Source organism: Budorcas taxicolor, chromosome 20, assembly GCF_023091745.1.
Source record: "Budorcas taxicolor isolate Tak-1 chromosome 20, Takin1.1, whole genome shotgun sequence".
In the NCBI taxonomy this organism is placed as follows: domain Eukaryota; kingdom Metazoa; phylum Chordata; class Mammalia; order Artiodactyla; family Bovidae; genus Budorcas; species Budorcas taxicolor.
Window position 1 is genome coordinate 54,640,020 of NC_068929.1, and position 23,163 is coordinate 54,663,182.

Sequence of the window (23,163 nt, forward strand, 5' to 3'; positions counted from 1 at the left end):
AGCTTTAAGCCAGCTTTTTAACTCTCCTCTTTCACTTTCAGCAAGAGGATCTTTAGTTCCTCTTTGGTTTCTGCTATAAGGGTCATGTCATCTGGGTATCTGAGGTTATTTATATTTTTCCTGGCAATCTTTATTCCAACTTGTGCTTCATCCAGCCCAGTGTTTCTCATGATGCAATCTGTATATAAGTTAAATAAGCAGGGTGACGATATCCAACCTTGAAGTACTCTTTTCCCTATTTGGAACCAGTCTGTTGTTCCATGTCCAGTTCTAACTGTTGCTTCCTGACCTGCATACAGGTTTCTCAAGAGGCAGGTCCAGGTCAGGTGGTCTGGTATTCCCATCTCTTTCAGAATTTCCAGAGTTTATTCTGACACACACAGTCAAAGACTTTGGCATAGTCAGTAAAGCAGAAATAGATGTTTTTCTGGAACTCTCTTGCTTTTTCGATGATCCAGTGGATGTTGGCAATTTGATCTCTGGTTCTTCTGCCTTTTCTAAATCCCACTTAAACATCTGGAAGTTCATGGTTCACATATTGTTGAAGCCTGGCTTGGAGATTTTTGAGCATTACTTTACTTGTATGTGAGATGAATGCAATTGTGCAGTAGTTTGAGCATTCTTTGGCATTGCCTTTCTTTGGGCAATTGGATTGCAATCATTCTTTGGCATTGGATTGTCTTAAAGTTTCTCAATATCAGCAATCACTTAGAGTAATTAAACCTTGAGGCATAAAGGTACTTCTCTAGATACTATTGCAATTATTTTTGGTTCCTCACTTTCTCAAATATTCTCTCCTAATTAAAGGCTTCCTAAACAAGTCTGTAAATGTTGATTTTTAAATTGCAATTACAAATTACTTATACCCTCTAAAGTTCAGGAAGCCTTAAACCTTTTAGCTCTTCTTTTGATATGCTAATCATGCAATTAAACATCTACAGTAAGCAGATGAGCTAATGTAAGCATAGTCATGTTTTCTTTGGTATACAAATCAATAAAGCTACTGCAGTGACTTTCAGGTCTATGATGGTGCTACTGGAAATGATACCTATTTAAAAGAGGTATCATTTGCACTCAGTTCAGTTCAGTTCAGTCACTCAGTCATGTCTGACTCTTTGTGACCCCGTGAACTGCAGCAGGCCAGGCCTCCCTGTCCATCACAAAACCTGGAGTCCACCCAAACCTTTTTCCATCAAGTCGGTGATGCCATCCAACGATCTCATCTTCTGTAGTCCCCTTGTCCTCCTGCCCTCAATCTTTCCCAGCATCAGGGTCTTTTCAAATAAGTCAGCTCTTTGCATCAGATGGCCAAAGTATTGGAATTTCAGCTTCAACATCTGTCCTTCCAATGAACACTCAGGACTGATCTTCTTTAGGATGGGCTGGTTGGAGCTCCATGAGATTCAAGGGACTCTCAAGGGTCTTCTCCAATACCACAGTTCAAAAGCATCAATTCTTTGGCGCTCAGCTTTCTTTATTGTCCAACTCTCACATCCATACATGACCACTGGCAAAACCATAGCCTTGACTAGATGGACCTTTGTTGGCAAAGTAATGTATCTGCTTTTTAATATACTGTCTAGGTTGGTCATAATTTTCCTTCCAAGGAGTAAGTGTCTTTTAATATCATGGCTGCAATCACCATCCGTAGTGATTTTGAGCCCAGAAGAATAAAGTCAAGCACTGTTTCCACTGTTTCTCCATCTTTTTCCCATGAAGAGATAGGACCAGATGCCATGACCTTTGTTTTCTGAATGTTGAGCTTTAAGCCAACTTTTTCACTCTCCTCTTTCACTTTCATCAAGAGGCTTTTTAGTTCGTCTTCACTTTCTGCCATAAGGGTGGTATCATCTGCACATCTGAGGTTATTGATATTTCTCCCAGCAATCTTGATTCCAGCTTGTGCTTCCTCCAGCCCAGTGTTTCTCACGATATACTCTACATATAAGTTAAATAAGTAGCGTGACAATATACAGCCTTGACATACTCCTCATTTGCAATAAAAGCTAATGCTGTTGCTCAGCATTTCGGTTATAATAGTTGAGTTACTCTCAGTGTCTTCTTATACTCACAGATTAAAAGAATGCCAAAGTCCAAAGGAAAAAGGAGTCCAGAAGATAAAAGACATACCCTTGAGCTCTATACAACAAAGTTGCTAGAGTCATATTGTCTTATTTTCCAGGTGCATATGTTCTCCAAGTCAAGGCCACGGATGCTGATGACCCAACCTATGGAAACAGTGCCAGAGTCGTTTACAGCATTCTTCAGGGACAACCTTATTTCTCTATTGATCCCAAGACAGGTAAATTTTTTATTAGAGACAACATTATCACCAACCTTTCAAATATTTAAACTTTAATTAAATCTTGGCAGGGGAACTTGCCCCTTCTAACACCTCAATAAAGATTCAGTGTGCTGACTATCAAGCAAAGAAGATTAGATCTTACCTTGCTGCTACAGAACTATTTCCTTCAGATCAAAACTGGAATAAAAATAAATCTTTTTACATATATATGTCAAGTCCAAATTTGTTAGGAATTCTCTGTTTAATTTACTTCAAATTTTCAAAAGGCTAGGAATATTTTTTGTTTGTTTGTTTCTTCCAGCTAAAATAGTTTTTTATTTCAGTTTTTCTTGGTTGACTTCAATTATATTCAATTTGGGGGCCAAACAAACAAAAGATTATGAAATTTCTCTTCTCTTTATCAAGGGTTATGGATGGTGACTTTGGATAAATATAGATTTATGCTTCTACTAGGGGAAAGGAGAAGGCTGACAAACTTGAAACCCCAAGATCACTATTTTTTCTGCTCTATGTTTTTTAATTCAGTCTCATTTTTAAGTCAAACTTTTGAAATTTCAGTGTTCAAAGCCCAATATATAAGAATCTATGGAAAGTATATAAAGGGCAGGAAAACACATAGGAAGATTTTGCATTATCTTTAAAATTAAACAAGGTACCCCTGTTTCTAGAGAATTTGTTTTTGAATAACAGTGCTTTTCAGGAACTCCAGTCAAGCTGACCAATGATCAAAGAAGGTGTTCTGTGTCACAGTTAAACAGAAACCCTATAAAGATGGTTGTTTTATCAATTCATATAATACCTCATAACATATTGCATGGTGAATTCCATACTATTTATCACATTAGTTTAAAGTAATGGAATCAATTGTTAGTATACTGGACTGATAAATTACTTTTAAAATCTGTAAATAGATCTTTAATGAGCTACATTGATTTGAAAGGTATTCACTTTTGACACTATACCTGCAAATGAGTTAAACTTTTCAAAACTTATACTTCCTTGAAGTGTGTAGAATCTGGAATACCAGTTAGACATGGGTTAATTAGTAATTAACCATAGATGGATGCTGCCTGGAAACATAAGGTCAATTAAGTGAAAATAAAGAACCTACAAATTTTCTGTCAACTTAACCTGTCATTCTGTCCTCACTTCTTACCTTCTTCATCAAGCCAATAGGGAGACAGAAGCCATCCAAACATTACGAGAATAAGCCTGGGAGTTGCTCCCTTTTGTACACCTGAAAAAAAAAAAAAGGTAAATAGTTGTAAAGACAATATTAGCCCAATAAGAAGGGAACATCAGTGCTGAAGAAAATACAAAAAGGTTTGGTACAAAGAAACTCTTTTGGTTTGGAAGTAAGATCAGAAATCAAAAGCCAGAGTGGCAAATGTTAAGAATGAGTGTGTAATGGGAAGATTATACCTAAAATTTAAGTTATTTTTAGGAAAGAGACAGACAAGATAAGAGAAGTAATATTTTCAGCATAGGTCCTAAGGAAACTTCGTGGTGGTTATTGTTGTTTGCCTTTGGAAAGTTTGTATATTTGTAGAAAAAAAAGGAAAAATTGCTGATAAAAATTTTAAGAAAGTTGTTTATGATGATACAATGCTCCAGAGGAATTAAGGTTTGTCCAATAAGTCAAATGTATAGACAAATAATGAGATTATCAAAGATACTATCCATCCTTTTTTGAGATAGAAACATTATGGGTTATTTCTTTCTGATACAATTATGTTTAGAAAAATCTAACAGAAATAGAATTAAGAACAGCATGTCTCTCAGATCACTTCAACTTTTAAGAAGCACTTCTCACAAACAGAGAGCATGAAAGAAAAAGAAAGGAAGGTGTATAGTCATTGGTGAGGAGGAAAGTTTTTAGTATTAGGCTAAACTTACTGAGTTGAATTGATTATAGAGAAGATGAGTTTTTATACTCAGAATAAATGTGGCAGAAGAAAGATTAAATATTTAATATTGGCAAAATAACTATAGACGGAGATAACATCCAACTAAAAAAAAACACAAAATAAGAAGATGAATTGAAGCATAAATCATGGGTCTAGAGCATAATTGCTCTGGTCAGATTAATACTGAACAATCATATGAATCAAATAGTTGCCTCTTGACTTGTTCAATATCAAATTTAGATAAATTCTGATGTCTTCTGAAAGCATCATTTTACAGAAGAGTATATATATATATTCATAAGGCTTTACTAATTGTGCATTTATATTTTTATATGAAGCCTTTTATTTAGAACTGAAGGTGAAATAATTCTGGCGTGAACTATGGAATAGATTTTTTGAAGCATTGATTTTCACTGGAGACAGAAGTCTTGATACTAACAATGCCCCAGACCACTAGACAGGAAAAGAGTGGATGGTGAAGCACTTCATTAATAGAATGATAACTAGTTCTTTATGCACAGAAACCATTAAGGAGACTTTTTGTCAAATTTATCACCTTGTGATAGATCAGAATAAATCAAAAATCAAGGGTAATTGCAATTTCTCAGAAATAGCCTCCATTTGTTCCAGCCATATAGCTGCCTTTTATGATTCCTTTTGCTGTTGTGATATAAAATGCATGAAAAACTAATACTATCTAAAAATTTCCACATTTGACTATAGAAAACAGTTTAAAATAATTTCTAAGTAAAGAACCTCATCAAAAATTCTGGTACCTAAATATTTATGAAGAGATAAATATAACCATTTACTGTTCACTTGGAATGATAAAAGTTTTACATTCTCATTGATATTGCTGTTTGACAAACATTCCTTGCATCTCTATCTAATATACAAATAAGGCCAGTTTATTTATAAATGATATAAATTGATGCATTCTACAAAATAAGTCCCCAAATGATAATTCTTTTTAAAATTGGCTAATTTGGCAATTATATGGCTTAACTAAGAGGTTGTTCACTGTGATTAACATTTGCATTCATTCATGTATATGCCTCAAATGATTATTAAATATTTTTAAAAAGCTAAAAGGTAGATGGATTTATAAATATCAAATAATGTTGATCCTTGTTATATTTAGCATATATTAAACACTAAAATGTTTGTCATATTGACATATTTTAATATTATACTATAGGATTAATATTTATTATATATTAGAAAAATATTTATAATCTATAAAACAGTAAATGAGAGGCATTGTGATATTTTATTTTATGCATGAAATTGAGAGGTTAAATGTTTCCATAGTATCAATAAATTATTTTATTTAGGAAAACAAATGTTATTATAAATAATTGATCTCATTACAATTTGCATTTACAATTCTTCTGAAGTATTTGAATTTTTCTCTAAATGATTTCAAAATCTAGTCTGAGTTAGATAACTAGATATTGCTATTTTGTGTATTTTGTGGTGATATATTGATTTTTCTAAATAATCTTAGCTCTACCTGAGAAAGCATTATAAGACTATTTTAGCTCAACATATTCTAAACTTTATAAACTTTAAACTGTTTATCATGGTAAAATATACATTAACAGAAAATTTACTATTTTAACCAATTCGAGTGTACATTTCAGTGACGTTATGAATGTTCACACTGTGTAAACATCCCTACCAGCCATCTTTAGAAATTTGTCATTAATATCTTTTTGTTTATGTGCACTGTCAAAACGTGTCTTTGTAAGACTTTGCTATGTATTTAATCTGCATTTTGAGAAATCACATGAAAACAACTGAGTGAGAATGGGGTTGCAAGTCTGAGTTATTTTCTTTTTTCTTATATCCACTATCCAGAGATTTCATGCTCTGCGTTTCTGTCCTTGGTTCTGTTTGGGAAATTTGATAAAATACTGAGAGAACTGACACTTTCTCAAGATTTCTCCTCTTTCAGTTCCATTAGCACATTTTATTTAGAGATTATTCTCTTTAAGCCTACTTCCTAAGTAAATCCTCCTCCACCCTGACTGATATTTATGTCTTTCAGTCTTAAAAAATGCATTAGTGTTTTAAAGCCCCATACTAAAATTAAAGCATGTGTCAGACTTTATTTTGAATTAATTCTTTATATAAACTACAATATACATATTTACACTGTTTCATGACTTGAACATGCCTTTGATTTTAAGTCAGAGAAAAGTCTTACAGGATTCAGACATTTCAGTCAGTGCTTGTGAAAAAAATGATTTTTTTTTTACAAGAGTGAAATTGAAAATAGATAATTATTAAGATTAACCAGCATATGCTGTTACCTGTTTTGTAATAATTTGCATATGTACAGTAAATCGCCTGATTAAAAATATACCACAGACAATGGTTTCCTTGTATTCTGCCTTGTCACACTATGAGAACTCTGTGTGAACTCTACTTGCCTTATTTTAGAAACCATGGAATGCAAAAATCAGCAGATAGAAATAAGAATATTTGGCCTTGAAAGGAAAATACTCCAGGGGTATGTCTTTAGGAAGTTGTGGAGCTATTGTATAGAAGAGGAACTAGCTGTATTCTGTGCTGCACAAGAGTAAAAGGACTATCAGTGGCTGGCAAGCATTACAGGAAAAAGAATTTCTGTTTCATTAACAAAAAAAAGATGTTAATACTTGTCCATAAATAAGAGGGATAAACACCTCATGAGATGGTGAGCTTCACATTACTGGAGGTGTTAAAGCAGGTAATGAGTGATAAGGTGCTGGATTTTAGTATTAATTCCTTGATACATATTTATCTATAACCAATGGCCTAGCAGATTCTGTGTGCCAGGATTCTGAGATGAATCAAGTTGATATTCAAATAAATCCCCATCTATCTATGATACAAAGTAGATCCCCATCTATCTATGATACAAAGTGTGACTCCTGGACACTAGATATAAGCTGATGAGAGTGAGGAAATTTCCTTGAGGAAAAAAAAAAAAAAAACTTTTTGGGAAGTGACTTCTAAATCTTAAAGAATAGTTATGGCATGTTATAGGTGCAAAGTTGGACCATACAAACTTCAAATTTTCTCCTCAACATAACCTGATAACTCTTATTCTCAAAATACAGTCTTGGCAACATTTTTAAAAAAATTAGACACTTTATGTGTGTGGTCATGAACACCACATTTTTAATACAGTTTAAAAATGAGCTAGCTTTTAAAAAAATTCATTGCAGAAGCAATAGAAAACTAACTGAGTGTAGAATTTTAGATAGAATGACCAATACAGTCCTCTGAAGATGACTTTGATAACGGATATGAAAAAAGTAGAACAGCTAATTCATGGTTTGTTGTTGTATACTTACCAAGTTGAACCCAACTCTTTTGCAACACCATGGACTGTAGCCTGCCAAGCTCCTCTGTCCACGGGAATTCCCAGGAAAGAATACTGGAGTGTGTTGCCATTTCCTTCTCCAGGGGATCTCCTGGACCCAGGACTCAAAACCTGTGTCTTCTGCATTGACAGGCAGATTCTTTACCACTAAGTTACCTGGTCACTAAAGCAGAAATCGATGTTTATCTGGAACTCTCTTGCTTTTTCAATGATCCAGCAGATGTTTACAATTTGATCTCTGGTTCCTCTGCCTTTTCTAAAACTAGCTTGAACATCTGGAAGTTCACGGTTCACGTATTGCTGAAGCCTGGCTTGGAGAATTTTGAGCATTACTTTATTAGCATGTGAGATGACTGCAATTGTGCAGTAGTTTGAGCATTCTTTGGCATTGCCTTTCTTTGGGATTAGAGTGAAAACTGACTTTTTCCAGTCCTGTGGCCACTGTTGAATTTTCCAAATTTGCTGGCATATTGAGTGCAGCACTTTCACAGCATCATCTTTCAGGATTTGAAATAGCTCAACTGGAATTCCATCACCTCCACTAGCTTTGTTCATAGTGATACTTCCTAAGGCCCACTTGACTTCACATTCCAGGCTGTCTGGCTCTAGGTGAATGATCATACCATTGTGATTATCTGGGTCATGAAGATCTTTTTTGTACAATTCTTCCGTGTATTCTTGCCACCTCTTCTTAATATCTTCTGCTTCTATTAGGTCTATACCATTTCTGTCCTTTATCGAGCCCATCGTTGCATGAAATGTTCCCTCGGTATCTCTAATTTTCTTGAAGAGATCTCTAGTCTTTCCCATTATATTGTATGTTCAAGCTGGTTTTACAAAAGGCAAAGGAACCAGAGATCAACTTGCCAACATCGGCTGGATCCTGGAAAAAGCAAGAGAGTTCCAGAAAAAACATCTATTTCTGCTTTATTGACTATGCCAAAGCCTTTGATTGTGTGGATCACAATAAACTGTGGAAAATTCTGAGAGAGATGGGAATACCAGACCACCTGACCTGCCTCTTGAGAAACCTATATGCAAGTCAGGAAGCAACAGTTAGAACTGGACATGGAACAACAGACTGGTTCCCAATAGGAAAAGGAGTACATCAGGGCTGTACATTTTCACCCTGCTTATTCTAATTATATGCAGAGTGCATCATGAGAAACGCTGGGCTGGAGGAAGCACAAGCTGGAATCAAGATTGCCAGGAAAAATATGAATAACCTCAGATATGCAGATGACACCACCCTTATGGCAGAAAGTGAAGAAGAACTAAAAAGCCTCTTGATGAAAGTGAAAGAGGAGAGTGAAAAGTTGGCTTAAAGCTCAACATTCAGAAAACAAAGACCATGGCATCTGGTCCCATCACTTCATGGCAAATAGATGGGTAACAGTGGAAACAGTGGCTAACTTTGTTTTTCTGGGCTCCAAAATAACTGCAGATGGTGATTGCAGCCATGAAATTAAAAGACACTTACTCCTTGGAAGGAGCGTTATGACCAACTTGGATAGCATATTAAAAAGTAGTGACATTACTTTGTCAGCAAAGGTCTGTCTAGTCAAGGCTATGGTTTTTCCAATAGTCATGTATGGATGTGAGAGTTGGACTAGAAAAAAAGCTGAGCATCAAAGAATTGATGCTTTTGAAGTGTGGTGTTGGAGAAGACTCTTGAGAGTCCCTTGGACTGCAAGGAGCTCCAACCAGTCCATCCTAAGGGAGATCAGTCCTGGGTGTTCATTGGTAGGACTGATGTTTAACCTGAAACTCCAATACTTTGGCCACCTGATGTGAAGCGCTGACTCATTTGAAAAGACCCTGATGCTGAGAAAGTTTGAGGGCAGGAGAAGGGGACAACAGAGGATGAGATGGTGGAATGGCATCACCGGCTCAATGGACATGGGTTTGGGCAAACTCCAGGAGCTGGTGATGGACAGGGAGGCCTGGAGTGCTGCGGTTCATGGGGTCGCAAAGAGTCAGACACGACTGAGCGACTGAACTGAACTGGACTGATGTTACCTGGTAAGCCATATTCATCTTGGAAAGAAATTTCTAGCAGAGGGAAGGGATGTTGCAAAGCTCTTTTGAACAAAGGAGGGATTTGTAAAAGATAAGATCAGAGAATGAAGTGAGAAAGTGAAGATTATATGATATCTTCAATCTGAGTGACCTGCACTGTCTCTGAGCATCTCCTATAGGAAGGGATCTATGACCTGCTTCACACTCAGACCTCACCTTCCTGGCTGCCCTTTTAAGAACAGAGTGGTGATCCAAGTCTCTTCAGAGAATGGAAAATGCAGCCTTTTATATATTGTTTATTCTGTCTTTTTTATCTATCTATATCTATTTATCCATCCATCAATAAACATAATCTATATGAATAGTCTCAAATTAATAATTAACATTTTCCAGCTTTGTTAAGATACTCCAATATCACTGCAGATAGTGATTGCAGCAATGAAATTAAAAGACACTTACTCCTTGGAAGGAAAGTTATGACCAACCTAGACAGCGTATTAAAAAGCAGAGACGTTACTTTGCCAACAAAGGTCTGTCTAGTGAAGGCTATGGTTTTTCCAGTGGTCATGTATGGATGTGAGAGTTGGACTAGAAAGAAATCTGAATGCAGAAGAATTGATGCTTTTGAAGTGTGGTGTTGGAGAAGACTCTTGAGAGTCCCTTGGACTGCAAGGAGTTCCAACCAGTCCATTCTGAAGGAGATCAGCCCTGGGTGTTCTTTGAAAGGACTGATGCTAAAGCTGAAACTCCAATACTTTGGCCACCTCATGCAAAGAGTTGACTCACTGGAAAAGACTCTGATGCTGGGAGGAATTGGGGGCAGGAGGAGAAGGGGACGACAGAGGATGAGATGGTTGGATGGCATCATTGACTCAATGAACATGGTTTTGGGTGGACTCCGGGAGTTGATGATGGACAGGGAGGCCTGGCATGCTGCGGTTCATGGGGTCACAAAGAGTCGGACACGACCGAGCGACTGGACTGAACTGAACTGAACTGAACTGAATTAGCATATAGTGTGTAAATATAAGGTGTATAATGTATTTATTTGATACATTTGTATATTGGAAAATGATCACCACCATTGTGTTAGCCACACCTCCATCATGTCACACAATTACCATTTTCTTTATGTGATGAGAACTGGTAAGAGCTATCTTCGCAAGTTTTCAGTATATGATGTAGTAATACTAACTGTAAGCACCATGATATATATTATATTCCTAGAAGTTATCAATTTTATAACTGTAAGCTTGTGCCATATGACAAGAATCTCCCAATTTCCTTCACCTCACAGCCCTTGGTAACCACTTTCTGTAAGTTTAGCTTTTTAGGGTTTATGTATAGATTATATCATAGCATATTTATCATTCTCTGTCTGACTTTTTCACATAACATAATGTAAGTTTCTCCTATGTTGTTGCAAATGGCAGGATTTTACTTTTCATTCTCATGACTGAATTATTGAATTATATTCCATTATATCACATCTTCTTTATCCAGTGATCTGTTGATGGACACTTCTGTTGTTTTCATATCTTGGTTATTATGGATAATACTGCAATGAACATGGGATGAGAGATTTTATTTTCACTTCCTCTTAATATATACTCAGATGCGAAGAATTGTTGAATCCTATAGTAGCTCTATTTAAAAAAAATGTTTTTTAAGGAAACTCCATACTCTTTCCTAGTGTTGTTCTTGATGCTCAGTCGCTAGGTCATGTCTGACTCTGTGACCCTATGGACTGCAGCATGCCAGATTTCCCTGTGCTTCACTGTCTCTCGTAATCATGTCCATTGAGTAAGTGCTTCCATCCAACCATCTCATCCTCTGTCACCCCCTTCTCCTCTTGCCCTTAATCTTTCCCAGCATCAGGGTCTTTCCCAATAAGTTGGCTCTTCGTGTCAGGTGGCCAAGTATTAGAACTTCAGCTCCAGCATCAGTCCTTCCAGTGAATATTCAGGATTGATTTCCTTTAGGACTGACTGGTTTGAGCTCCATGCTCTCCAAAGGACTCTCAAGAGTCTTCTCTAACACCGCAGCTCAAAAGCATCACATCTTCGGTGCTCAGCCTTCTTTATGGTCCAACTCTCGCATTCGTACATGACCACTGGAAAAACCATAGCTTTAACTAGATGGACCTTTGTGGGCAAACTGATGTTTCTGCTTTTTAATACACTGTCTAGGTTTGTCATAGCATTTCTTCCAGGGAGTAAGTGTCTGTTAATTTTGTGGCTGCAGTCACTATCCACAGTCATTTTGAAGCCAAAGAAAATAAAATATGTCACTGTTTCCACTTTTCCCCCGTCTGTATACAATGAAGTGATGGAACTGATTGCTACATCCCTACCAACAGTGCACAGGCTTCTCTTTGCTCAACATTCTTGCCAATACTTGTTATCTCTTGTTCTTGACTTATTGTTAACAGCCATTCTAAAATCTTAAGGTTATTTCTCATTGTGGCTTTGATAGTTGTACATTTCCCTGATGAATATTGATGTCAAGCACCTTTTCATGTAACTATTGGACACTTGTATTACTTCTCTGGAAAAATTTCTATTCCGTTTCCTTGCCCATTTTTTAAACTAGATTTTTTGTTGTTGTTGTTAATGAGCTGCATAAGTTCTTTTCTATTATGGGTATTAAGTTCTTATCAGATATATGGTTTACAGGCAGCTTTTCCCATTCCATAGACTGCCTTTTCATTTTTTGTTGATTACTCTTTTGCTATGCAGACACTTTTTAGTTTGATGTAGTCCTACTTGCTGATTTTCAAGATGCTTTCCCAGAGGGTTTATTTATCTTTGAAAACTATTATCTCATTTCTGTCCCTATCTGTGGTCTTATACTATCTCTCTCAACAGTGGTACGCTGCAGCCACATTGACCTCCAAGTGCTCTTCTTGTAAGCTCTGAGGAAGTAATGCTCTCCTTTTCATCACTAGGGTACTCCTCCCTGTGTTCTTTCTAAGGCTACCTCTTCCATTTCTCTAGAATTGCAGCTCTAAAGTCTTTCCTCACAGAGGGCATTTCTGATACTACCTTCAAAAGCACTTGCTTTCACTTTCCTCATAACAGCAATCACCATCTGAAATTAGCTTAATCATTTAATAGCTTCTTTATGGGCTTTGCACCACTCCACAGGAACACATACCTATTAAATGTACAATTCATGAAGGGACCTTGTAAGAGACTCTATCAATTATTTTCCCAGATGAAAAAAGATGATACCCAGTTGGGCAATTTGAAATTAGTTTAATAAAAGGACTCTTTATGGGACATGTGAGCAGATTGTAAGGAAACCATAAAAGATAAGGCAGAATCTGGAGAAGAAATAAGAAGGGACTGCAGTTTCCACACTGGAGTGGAAAAATGAGGGGATGGGGGCAGAGACAGGCAGACCATGGTGGGAGAGAGTGTGGAATGTGGGGAATTTATGAAAAGAAAAGCCCAACCTCATCGTCTGTCTACTACCCAATCTCTTGCATATTGGCTAAGGCAACCAGAAGCCAGAGAGGAGAAAGAAGTCTAGAAAAGTATACAGACTGGGACTGCAGAAGCAGATGGAAGCATGTTTGCCACTGTACCCTTAAATCTAGTAAAAGTGCCTGAATGAAATGTATATTTTAGTAAAGGTGTTTACTAACTCTATGATCCCATGTTTAAATCCTGCAGTTCAAACAGCCACTTCGAGAAATAACTCAGATCAAACCAAATACTCGATTATCACATGAAATATTTTATGATTTTTTCAAATATAGTAGTACATTATTTTAACCACATAAAGTTGACATCAGAGTCAGTCAGTTCAGTCACTCAGTCATGTCTGACTCTTTGAGACCCCATGAACTGCAGCATGCCAGGCTTCCCTGTCCATCACAAACTCTCAGAGCTTGCTCAAACTCATGTCCATCGAGTCACTGATGACATCCAACCCTCTCATCCCCTGTTCTCTCCTTCTTCTCTTGCCTTCAGTGTTTTCCAGCATCAGGGTCTTTTCAAATGAATCAGTTCTTCGCATTAGGTGGCCAAAGTATTGGAATTTCAGCTTCAGCATCAGTCCTTCCAATGAATATTCAGGACTAATTTCCTTTAGGATGGACTGATTTGATATCCTTGCAGTCCAAGGGACTCTCAAGAGTCTTCACCAACACCACAATTCAAACCCATCAATTTTGATAACATCAGAGTTATCAAACCCAATTTTATCTAACCCAATTTTATGAAATACACCCAGATTCACCAAAATTGAGAGACTTAAATACAACAGGAGGGTGATTGTAAAGAGAGAATATATCCCCTGATAGGATAATATTATTTAATATACAAATTAAAGGGTGTAACACTCTCAACCATGTTTTTCCATTTATATTGGCAGAAATAAATCTATTTTTCTCATTCTTACTATTACCCTAATTATCGTGATTGTATATGTTGGAAAGTTCACCAGGTAGAAGACACTCATACTAAGAGTCAATGTACATGTGCCTAAAAAGTAGGGATTGATTATAAATTAATGAATTTATTTATTTACTATTTAAATTATTTTTTATTTTTAAATTAATTACAATTTGTGGTATAATTACTGTGGAGTTTCTGTGGAGCATTTATTGTTGTTTTTGCTTAGTCACTAAGTCATGCCCCACTCTTTGCAACCCCATGGACTGTAGCCTGCCAGGCTTCTCTGTCCTTGGGTTTCTCTAGGCAAGAATACTGGAATGGGTTGCCATTTCTTTCTCCTGGAAATCTTCCTAACCCAGGGATCAAATCTATGTCTCCACCATTGGCAGTTGGATTCTTTACCACTGAGCCACCAGGGAAGGAAAGTCCATTGTGATATTGGAAATTGTCATATTAGAAATGAAGTGAGTAAAATAAAAAATATACCTATGTTCATACTAGAAATGCATTGAGTAAACACAAATCTTATCAAAAAAGGAAACTATAGCATGAGCGTGAATTAAAGTCAGGCAGTTATTTAGATAATATAAATATTATAAGGCAGGCAGAAGTCATGTAGCTTAAGGCATGCAGGACCAAGCCAAGATGTAGAGATGAAGGATCTTAGCTAAGACCTTTGGAAATGAAACATCAGAAATCCAAGCTGCAGAAAGGACAAACAGATTGAAATAGGAAGTGAGTAGTAGAGCATAAATGAAACAGAAGGAGCAAAAATGGAATTTGCTTTTTTGCAACTTTTTGCTGCCAAGGGCTAGAAGAAAACTCAGATTGTAGTTAAATCTAAATTAACAAAAGAACAGCATTAGATAAATACAGAAGAACTAGGGATATGTATTCAGTTTATGATTTGGACTCTATATTTTGTGTTGACAACTTATATTAAATTTATTATTCATGTAAGCCTTATTATTTAAGAAATAGCAATACTAGACACACATACATTTAAGCCAAATTATCTGCAATCTCCCCTTAAAATTATGGGGTATATATTAGTGTTATAAAATTCATTTAATAAATCCAGAAGGTTTTAATTTTTTCACTATGAATACATATAAATACAGTTCTACACTTGGACATAAGGGCAGAAAATGTGTAGGCTATATAAATATGCATATATATCAAATGATTCATGATTATAAATTATTTATAGATTCCTTCCTTTATTCAGCTAGTCATTCCACTAGTCAGATGGTCAACACAATCTTACCGAGTTTTTTTCTGAATGATGAGCACTCCATTAGAGGCTGGAGTAACTTGGTGATAATAGAGACAAAACTCCCAACAATGGCAAAGCTTAATGAAATCTAAGTTAAAAAAAAAAAAAATCTGTGACTAAAATTAATGACAGAATCCTAAGAAATAAAAGAAAACATACAAATAAAATATTTCAAGTATTTAAAAAAGTTAATATATGTATCCTAAAAAAATAAGAATGAAGAAGAATATGGCAGTTTTTAGAAATCTCCTGCTCACTGTAACCACTTAGGAAATGACAACAAGCTCCAGTATCCTTGCCTAGAAAATCCCATGGACAGAGGAGTCTGGCAGGCTATATTGTCCATGGGGTTGCAAAGAATTGGACATGACTTAGTGACTGAGCATGTACATATAAAATATACATTTTTAACAATTTATTTTTTAAAGATAAGATGATTCTGTGTAAATTATGTCTAACTGGGGTTGACTTAGTGAGGTCCTTAACCATATTCCACAATGCTGCGCAAATGTCAGTAAATGGATATTACCACAATATATTGAGTTATATCCAAACCATTGGACATTGTGGGTGTTTCACTTTTAAAACTACACATAATTTATTGGGAGGGGGGGAGAAATAAAGCAAATTAAACCACTGAAAAAGAATTAAATTCCAAAATATGCAAGCAGCTTATGCAACGCAATACCAGAAAAACGTACAACCCAATAAAAAAATGGGCCAAAGAACTAAACAGACATTTCTCCAAAGAAGACATATAGGTGACTAATAAACATGAAAATATGCTCAACATCATTCATTAGTAGAGAATACAAATCAAAACCATAATGAGGTATCATCTCATGCTGGTCAGAATGGCCACCATCAAAAAATCTACAAACAATAAATGCTAGAGAGGGTGTGGAGAAAAGGGAACCCTCTTACAGTGCTTGTGGGAATGCATACTGGTACAGGGGAGAACAGTGTGGAGATCCCTTAAAAAAACTAGAAATAGAATTCCCATATGGCCCAGCAATCCCATTGATGGGCATACACATTGAGAAAACCAGAATTGAAAGAGACACATGTACCCCAATGTTCATTGCAGCACTGTTTACAATAGCCAGGACATGGAAGCAACCTAGATGCCCATCAGCAGATGAGTGGATAAGGAAGTTGTGGTACATATATACAATGGAATATTACTCAGCTATAAAAATGAATGTGTTTGAGTCAATTCTAATGATGTGGATGAAACCGGAGTCTATTATACAAAGTGCAGTAAGTCAGAAAGAGAAACACCAATACAGTATATTAATGCATGTATTTGGAACTTAGAAAGATCATAATGATGATCCTATATGCAGAGCAGCAAAAGAGACACAGATGTAAAAACAGGCTTTTGGAGTATGTGGGCAAAGGTGAAGGTGGGATGAATTCAGAGAATATCACTGAAACATGTATATTACCATATGTAAAATAGATGACCAGTGCAAGTTCAATGAATGAAGCAGGGCACTCAAAGCCAGTGCTCTGGGACAACCCAGAGGGATGGGGTAAGAAGGGAAGCGGGACGGGGATTCAGAATTGGGGGACACAAGCACCTGTGGCTGATCTATGTCAATGTATGGCAAAAACCACTACAATATTGTAAAGTAATTAGCCTCCAATTAAACTAAATTAGTTAAAAAAACACATAATTTTTGTTAGCATGTCTTTGCTAAAGAATCTATATAGAATCATTTTCTTGTTGTGGACTATTTTGAAAAACTGAACATTTGTGATATTTGTTTTCTATTTTTTTTCCCCTTAAGGTGTTATTAGAACAGCTTTGCCAAACATGGACAGGGAAGTCAAAGAACAATACCAAGTCCTCATCCAAGCCAAGGATATGGGTGGACAGCTGGGAGGGCTAGCTGGAACGACAATAGTCAACATCACCCTCACAGATGTCAATGACAATCCACCTCGATTCCCCAAAAGTACGTTCTTTCCTGTTAAGTCTAAATTAGTGCAGCTTTTTAAAAAATGTTTAACATTTCATTGAATTTTACAGGACTCGTAATGATTTTCCAGACATTTTTGTTCTTTAGGAAGCAGAAGCTAAAAATTAAATGTCCTCAGAATTACATTTTTCCATTAGAGTCATACATAGTGTGATTTTAATATAAAGTAACATAAATGAGTCAATAATTATACAACTTATGTTATCAATTCATATGAAAATAAAATATTCATAGTAGGTTGGGATCTTGTCTAATTTCTTACTAATTGAAAAAGTAATACAATATGAAAATTGCTGTATAATTTGACTTATGATGCACATCCCACTGTACTATTTGTTATACAACTAACATAAAATTTTCTGTCTTCACTTTATCAATTATATATGTTAAATTATCTCTGTATAATTCCCTAGAGATATCATATGATATAGTGATGCTATTTCATTACTTTAGTTGTATTTTATTTGTTTGGCAGTAGGTGAAAATTGCTACAGTTTCTACGATAATAGAATAATTCACACTTATCTCTTTTCTGTAATTCAATCTTTCTTGTTGAAAATGAATACCTCTCACCTGTGTTATATCTAGTTTTCTTTTGCAGTATTACATTTAACACCAATAAGTACCTGTTTGATTTTTGGTACTTTTCTTGGATTGTAGTTCAGTGTTCCTAGAACTTAGAATACAGAAAGTGAATATGTCTATCATTGTTTCTATAAGGAACTTGATGAAGTCACTGTTTTGCATGAGCAGTTTTATAAAACAAAGCAAAATGATTTTCCTCATCTACTTCCAGGTGAGTTTATCTACCAAAGTATATAACACTGAGAACATTTAGCTAAATGGATATTTTATTCCTTTAGCTGTATGGTTTTATGTACTCTAATACTTGGTCATTTTTTTCTTAAAACTACCAACATATTTTTTTGTGAAAATATCTTTAGTTAGTGATCAGAAAATCAGTGTACTGAACAAATGTTATAAGACTGGCAATTAGAAATCACCCTACTTTAGCAAATGGGATGTGTATGACAAATAGCTAGCAAATAATATGTTATGACTAATAACAGAGCCCTAGAGCATCCCTTACTCTTTCTCTTCTATTAAGGGAAGCAAAAAGTATAAATAAATATATAAATGGAAAAAATAAAGTATTTGATTCTCTATCATATGGCATTAACAAAGAACATATTCTCACCTGAAAAATACTGATTTTTAATATTTTTACTATGTATTTGTGGCAATTTGTAATAGCTAATTGAGGAGACTAGTTTGAAGGATTAGTATACTTTTACATAAAAGGTGGTATTGTGATTTAAAATCCTGTTTTGGATTTTGTGCATATAAAATAGGTTCAGTCTAGTGTATAGGAGACAACAGAGATGATCTTAGGTGGTGTCAATACTTTTATTCACAAGGATGATGGTAAAGTTTTTCAGATGAGGAGTATAAAACTCAACCATCGGAAAGAAACAGCTTCTGAATATGAATGAAGGGTAGTTCACAAAAGTTTGTGCAGCCATCAGACAAATAGACTGGAATACAACAAGGAAATGAACATGTCTCAGTGGGAGAGAAACTAGAGTATAGGCAGGGAACCAAGATGGTGCACTCAGGTCCCAGGGCAACAGGAAAAACAACTCCAGGTCTTTGCTAGGGAAAAGAATCTGGATAAAACAGCAGGCCTGTTTGGAATTTATTCAAAGTTGAATCTGTAGGTCTAAGAGTAACTAGATGAGACCCAGAAGAAGGACTGGGAGGTAAGGGTATTTGAACTTTTAGAGCATTTACATGCTGTGTCAGAACTTTATCATTTTCTTTGGAAATACTTTGAGGTCTTTATATTCCATGTTTTGCTGTTAAGAAAACTGAGGCTTAGAGAGATTAACTTGCCCAAGATCATCAAAACTAGCAACCCTTTTTTGACTCTGCAGTTCAAATTTCTTCCAGTGCAACATAATATAAAAATAAAAATCTATTGTTTTCTTTTACCTGCAACTCTAAAACCATACTTTTAAGACATATCTGCAAAAAGTCACATGACATATGTTGAATTGTCACTGTAAACAGAAATGAAAGGGTAGAATAAATATATCAAATGGATCACTGTGATCTAATTATTTTCTTTCTTCAAATATGCAAGCGTTACATGCACATTTGAACTATAGCCTGAAAATATAATAGGGTGAGAGATATTTTTGAATTATGAGAAAGAAGAGGGTTTTTCACATTTTGCATGAATAAAAAATTAATCCCCTTGAAACTTTACATGACTTGTGTCAAGCTCTTTTTAATGTACTGTCATTTTGAATTACATCCTTCAGAGGAAAATACAGAATACATTTAAAAACAGAAAAACCACCTCTACAGAAGCCAATGCTCTTTGTGCAGGAGTGTTTCTCACATGGATCAATTAAACTGAAAATATAACATAAAATGACAAACTGAAATATTAACCATTTGAATATAAAAGTCAAGAAAACATGTATTTCATACATATTGTAACTTAAAAAGAGAATTTCCCATAACCAGCTATATTAGTTCTTATCTATCAATCAGTTATGCTGGAAAAAATTTCTCCTTCAGATAAACTTCATGGAGCTACATTTCATTATTGCTTAAAAATGCACAAGATTATTTCTTAAAATTTACTAATCATAATTTGTTTTGACTTCGTGTGTGTACATATGCATGTGTAACATTGTTAAGCACCCATTTCCATCCATTTCCTACTATAAATCTGTTAGAAATGAAAATAAAATTAAATGGCATAGCCATTTGTATGATGCAAGTGTAAATAGTTTACTGTTTTATTGTTGCAAAATAGATGGTTCCTAAGGCATCAAAATTTCCTACCAATTTAATTTGATGATGGTGACAATGATATTTACTAATAAGTTACCATGTGTCATGCATTATGCAAAGTGATTTGCATATATATTCGCATTTAGCTTTACAATGACTGTCTAGTAGTTTCTCAATTTTAAACATAAAATAGCAAGGTTGTATTATTATTAAAAGTTAAGTAACTTGTCCAAGATCACACAACCCCTTGGTAGGAGAACCGAAGACCTCATCTTATGATGGGACTTCAAACTCTAACTTTGGGACTTCAAACTCCAACTTTTTATCGCTTTCCCTCTTAAAAGGCAATTTACCTTTGATATCCATGTTTTGCACCAAAAGTCCCACAGATAATATAGAGTACTGTTCACAAAAAAAGGAGGGAATACTGTTTTAGAAATAGAAATTATGCCAGTATGTTAAAAGAGCTCTACCTGCAGTCAAATGAAGATTAAAAGTTTTCTTTGTAAAATCTTTTACATATAGTCATATAACTTCCATCTGCTATAATCAAGTACATCCGTTGAGGATCTCCATCTGTCAAAACAAGCTACCAGCAAAACACTGGTGGTTTCCATTACTTGAATTCTAAATGACACAATCATCTAACAAGCTTATCTAAATTATACACTATGAGATCAAATCAATTAAGTGATGTGGTTAATTCACATTAGGCAAAATACTTTTCTTACTTATCTCTTCTGTAATAATAATTTTATAATGAATAAGAAAGCAACTTAGGTGAAATAAAGCCCTTCATATTTTAGATGAAAAGAAGTAATTTATAGGAAATGTAAAGAAGTGTTTGCTTTTATTTATTTATTTTTTCAGTATAAGCATGTAAGAACTGTTTGCATGGTAAACAAATTTGAATTTAAAACATATGTCATTAATATTTGTTTTAAGACAATTTCTTAGTCATAAGCAACATTTTAAAGTAAGTCTGTTTTTTTGAGAATTCCCCGGCAACCCACTGGTTAGGACTCAGTGATTTCACTGTGGTGGCCCAAGTTCAATCCCTGGTCAGGAAACTAAGATACCATAAGTGGTTTGGTGTGGTGTGGCCAAAAAAAAAACCAAATAAAAAAAGGTTTGTTTTGATCTAATAACTAACATATTTGTTTATATTGACTGTTTCTCATTATAGGAATTTTGATTCAATTATGTCAATAATATTAGTACATTAGTTACTTTATAAAATATATCATTGTATCCATGTTACAGTTTGCTAATTTAACAAATAAAATATTTAAATATATTAAAATTCACCCCAGAAAACAATGTTATTGTCCTTCAGTTAATACGAAAACAATCTAAAATTAAAGAATTAAATGCATCAGCCAAAATTCCTACTGCACAATGAGCAATATCTGATCTTTTTTGCACAAACTATCAAAAACTACAGAATTATGCATAAATATACACATGAAAGTGAAACTGTTAGTCATTCAGTTGTGTCTGACTCTTTGCAACCCCATAAACTGTAACCTGCCAGGCTACTTTGTCCGTGGAATTGTCCAGGCAAGAATACTGGAGTGGGCAGCCATTCCCTTCTCCAAATCTGACCCAGGGATCAAATTTGTGTCTCTTGCATTGCAAGCAGATTCTTTACTGTCTGAGCCACCAGGGAAGCCCAAATATATACATACTTATATCCAACTATATATGTTTTCTTAAATTGAAAATGTATGATATAGAAAGGTGACAAGATGCCCAGATTAGTTATTGAATTATTAAGTAAATGGCGATACAAATATTTTCACTTATTGAAAAATATTGATCTGTTTAATTAAAACATATCTCTTCATTTCATCCTATCAATACTTTTTTGGCATCCGAGTCAAGACAGGCTCTTTTAATAGTTTAAAATTTATAATAGTTTGTTTATGTTTAAGGAAGTAGTCATTATAATATGTAATTAATAAAGCTTTTTATTAGAATCAGTATGAACCCAGTTACACCCAGAGGGGTCACAAAGTCTCTTTCTCTTTGTTCACCATTTGCTAAACGGAAAATGGTGAGCTTTGACACTGAAATTTTCTTGATAAAACCATGTAATAAATTATTCTGAAAAAAGAACTAAAAACCGCTACTCAGATCCAGCCTTCAAAAATGTATTTTCACATTCTCCCAGGTAACCAAAGTTTGATTATTATGAGGATGACTGAGATCACCCATTAAAGATACATGTTCAAGATTTAAATTTATTTTTAGATATACTTGCATATTTATATATTTTATACTTGTTTTTAATATGCAATTTGAAATTTTCAAACTTTATATAGATTTATATATTTATTTAAATAACATTACAGGAAAAATGCTTCCTGAATTTTGAGCGCCCAGGATACAGCTGAATATGTAATTATGTGCCCTGGAGGAAGGCATAGCAACCCACTCCAGTATTCTGGCCTGGAGAATCCCATGGACAGAGGAGCCTGGTGGGCTACAGTCCATGGGGTCTCAGAGTCAGACAGGACTGAAGCGGCTTAATATATACATGCTGAGAATCACTTCAGTTCTTTTCACATTCTCCTTCTGGGCCTGTTAGGGTATGAAATATGTACAAATCTTATCTCCTAGTTTATCTGGAGACTCTGGCCAAGGGCTTGCTTCCTACCTGCTGGTCAAGCACAAATAAACTGTTAAAAACCCCAGCATGATTCTAAAGACGCCTCTGAGGCAAAGGTGGGATTTCTGTTCTTATTGCTGTCTCCAATATGTTATTTTAAGTGAAAGAATTAGAAAGAGATGGTAGCAATTACTCTGAATGAAATAGCAGAAGAAAAATGACTAAAATAATTGGTCTTATGTAAGTTCCACTGCTATTTAAGTGAGAAAGCCTGCTTCAGCTTCACTCAAATATTTGAGATTGGAAGAGTGGCATAGATCAGTTGTATGCAAATTTAACAGTGTAGATCAAATGAATGTTAAGACTTTCCTTAATTGGAAATGGGTGTTGGTTGTAAGTGGTAAGAAAAAAATAATATGTGAAGGGGTTAATGATATAAACTCATGTTTGTGTATGTTTCTCAAATTTAATACTAGTGC

The 23,163-nt window shown here is 35.1% G+C and overlaps 1 protein-coding gene across 1 annotated transcript in view; it reads left to right on the top strand.

The window, feature by feature from the left end:
- The window catches only part of CDH12 (cadherin 12), a 326,694-nt gene that overhangs the window by 219,632 nt on the left and 83,899 nt on the right, over positions 1-23,163 (top strand). Inside the window, exons 3-4 of the mRNA XM_052659007.1 lie at positions 2,183-2,302; positions 17,077-17,244. Coding sequence (XP_052514967.1) covers positions 2,183-2,302; positions 17,077-17,244 — 288 coding nt within the window. The remainder of the gene's footprint in view (positions 1-2,182; positions 2,303-17,076; positions 17,245-23,163) is intronic.